Source organism: Gracilinanus agilis, unplaced genomic scaffold (assembly GCF_016433145.1).
Source record: "Gracilinanus agilis isolate LMUSP501 unplaced genomic scaffold, AgileGrace unplaced_scaffold50765, whole genome shotgun sequence".
In the NCBI taxonomy this organism is placed as follows: Eukaryota; Metazoa; Chordata; class Mammalia; order Didelphimorphia; family Didelphidae; genus Gracilinanus; species Gracilinanus agilis.
In genome coordinates this window covers 5,018-7,246 of record NW_025385538.1, presented here as the reverse complement: position 1 = coordinate 7,246, position 2,229 = coordinate 5,018, and the positions used below count along the sequence as shown (strand labels likewise).

The window sequence follows — 2,229 nt, the reverse complement described above, 5'->3', positions numbered from 1 at the left end:
CTTCTTCTTCTTCTTCTTCTTCTTCTTCTTCTTCTTCTTCTTCTTCTTCTTCTTCTTCTTCTTCTTCTTCTTCTTCTTCTTCTTCTTCTTCTTCTCCTTCTCCCACTCTCTCTCACTCTCTCTCCCCAGATCCACCAGAAGAAAGAGGTCAGGAATGAGAAATCACACAAGGATAACCATTTTCATTCTTCATGGATTGACAGATGATCCACAGCTGCAGGTTCTCCTTTTTATCTTTCTGTTCCTTACCTACATGCTGAGTGTAACTGGGAACTTGACCATCATCACCCTCACTTTGGTAGATCCCCACCTTAAAACTCCCATGTATTTTTTCCTTAGAAACTTTTCCTTCTTAGAATTGTCATTCACAACTGTCTGTATTCCCAGATTCCTATATAATATGTCAACAGGGGACTATACTGTAACCTATAATGCATGTGTCACCCAATTATTTTTTGGTATCCTCCTCGGAGCCACAGAATTTTTTCTTTTGGCTGCCATGTCTTATGACCGCTACGTTGCCATCTGCAAACCACTGCATTATGCAACCATAATGAACAACAAAGTCTGTCACCAGTTCCTGGTTGGCTGTTGGCTGTCTGGCTTGATGATCATCATTCCACCACTTGGTGTGGGCCTTGAGCTTGAATTCTGTGATAACAATGTCATTGACCATTTTGTCTGTGATGCATCACCAATGCTGGAAATCACATGCTCTGATACCGAGTTAATAGACAAAATGATTTTAGCTTCTGCTGTTTTGACTCTCATCATCACTTTAATATTAGTGGTTCTGTCTTATGCCTATATTGTCAGAACAATTCTGAGATTTCCCTCTGCCCAGCAAAGGAAAAAAGCCTTTTCCACTTGTTCCTCTCACATGATTGTTGTTTCCATGACTTATGGCACTTGCATCTTCATCTATATCAAACCTTCTGCAAAGGAAGGAGTGGCTGCAAATAAGGTGGTATCAGTGCTTGCAACCTCAGTGGCCCCAGTAATGAACCCCTTTATTTATACCCTGAGAAATAAACAAGTGATACAAGCTTTTAAGGACTCATTCAAAAGAATTGTATTGATCTCAAAGCTGTAAGAGACAGTTGAGATTCAGATGCAAGTTTAAAAAACCTGAATAGTTCTGAACTATTTGTTCTGAGCCCTTTGACTCTTTTCATTCTCTTATTAATGACAGACCTATATTGCCCAGCTGCTTTTCTCTCCTTTTCAGAAATCCTCACTGATTGAGGCTTTGTCCACTGCATTCCATACCATTTTCTATAGATTTCACTTGCTTTCAACCAACTTATTTACTACTTTACTTCTATAAAATTCAATGAACAGTTATTTAGAATCTATTATGCACAAGACACATGATCAAAGAATTTTCTAGTCCATTACTTAATAGTTAATAGATATTTATTAGGGGCCTACTATATGCTAGACATTGTGCTAAGTCCAAAGATTCAAATATGAATAAAGGAAGATGATATCCGCCTCCCATGAAGTTTAAAACCTAATCAGGCAGACAACACCACCCAAACAAAAGCTGAACAGTCAGAGAAAGGGGAAAGGTACCCTACATGAGTTGAAGAAGTCAAGCAGAAAAATTCCAATATAGTATAATCAGGTGTGAAATGAGGGAATATCTGAGGGGTTAACTGGAGGTTTGGAGTTCTTGATCCTACCTACTAATCACAGGGAGAGGAGAGTGTTGAGATCAAATACCAAGGCAAATGAGATTCTACAGGATGAGTAATTTATCCTAATAATGAACTATGTGGGACTTGGTGGGCATGTCAATAAGAGAAGACTCAACATAGTACAGTCAAGTGAGAAATGAGTTTTGTCTGATGATCCCTGTTATAAAACAAAAAAATCCCCCAAACTGAGAACTCTTCCCTCCACACTGAAATGTATGTATGTACATTTACATGTAAATTGGAAGCTTGTGGTTTCAAATCTTCGGAGTTAACAAAGAGACTAAAAATGAAACACATCTTCAAGACTGAAAAATCAGAAATCGGGGTTGATTAGCTTCCAATTTTTAGTGATATATTTGCTTATCTCTCATCTGCAAACTATGGATTTTTCCAGCTCCTTTAAAAAGAACTCTTCTTACATTCCAGAGATGTATTGGTCATATCTCCAAAGAACCTATCTGAATAAGGACCACAGGAGAACTTTGTTAATAAACTTCTCTCAGAAAAGGCTTTTTTTGTTGTTTTTTGC

General features: G+C 37.9%; 1 protein-coding gene across 1 annotated transcript; it reads left to right on the top strand.

The window, feature by feature from the left end:
* The first annotated feature begins 154 nt into the window (after nt 1–154).
* On the top strand, nt 155–1,093 carry LOC123255733 (olfactory receptor 6C2-like). Its single transcript, XM_044684473.1, has one exon. It carries the CDS (start codon nt 155–157, stop codon nt 1,091–1,093), a length of 939 nt encoding a protein of 312 aa, XP_044540408.1.
* The last annotated feature ends 1,136 nt before the right edge of the window (nt 1,094–2,229 follow it).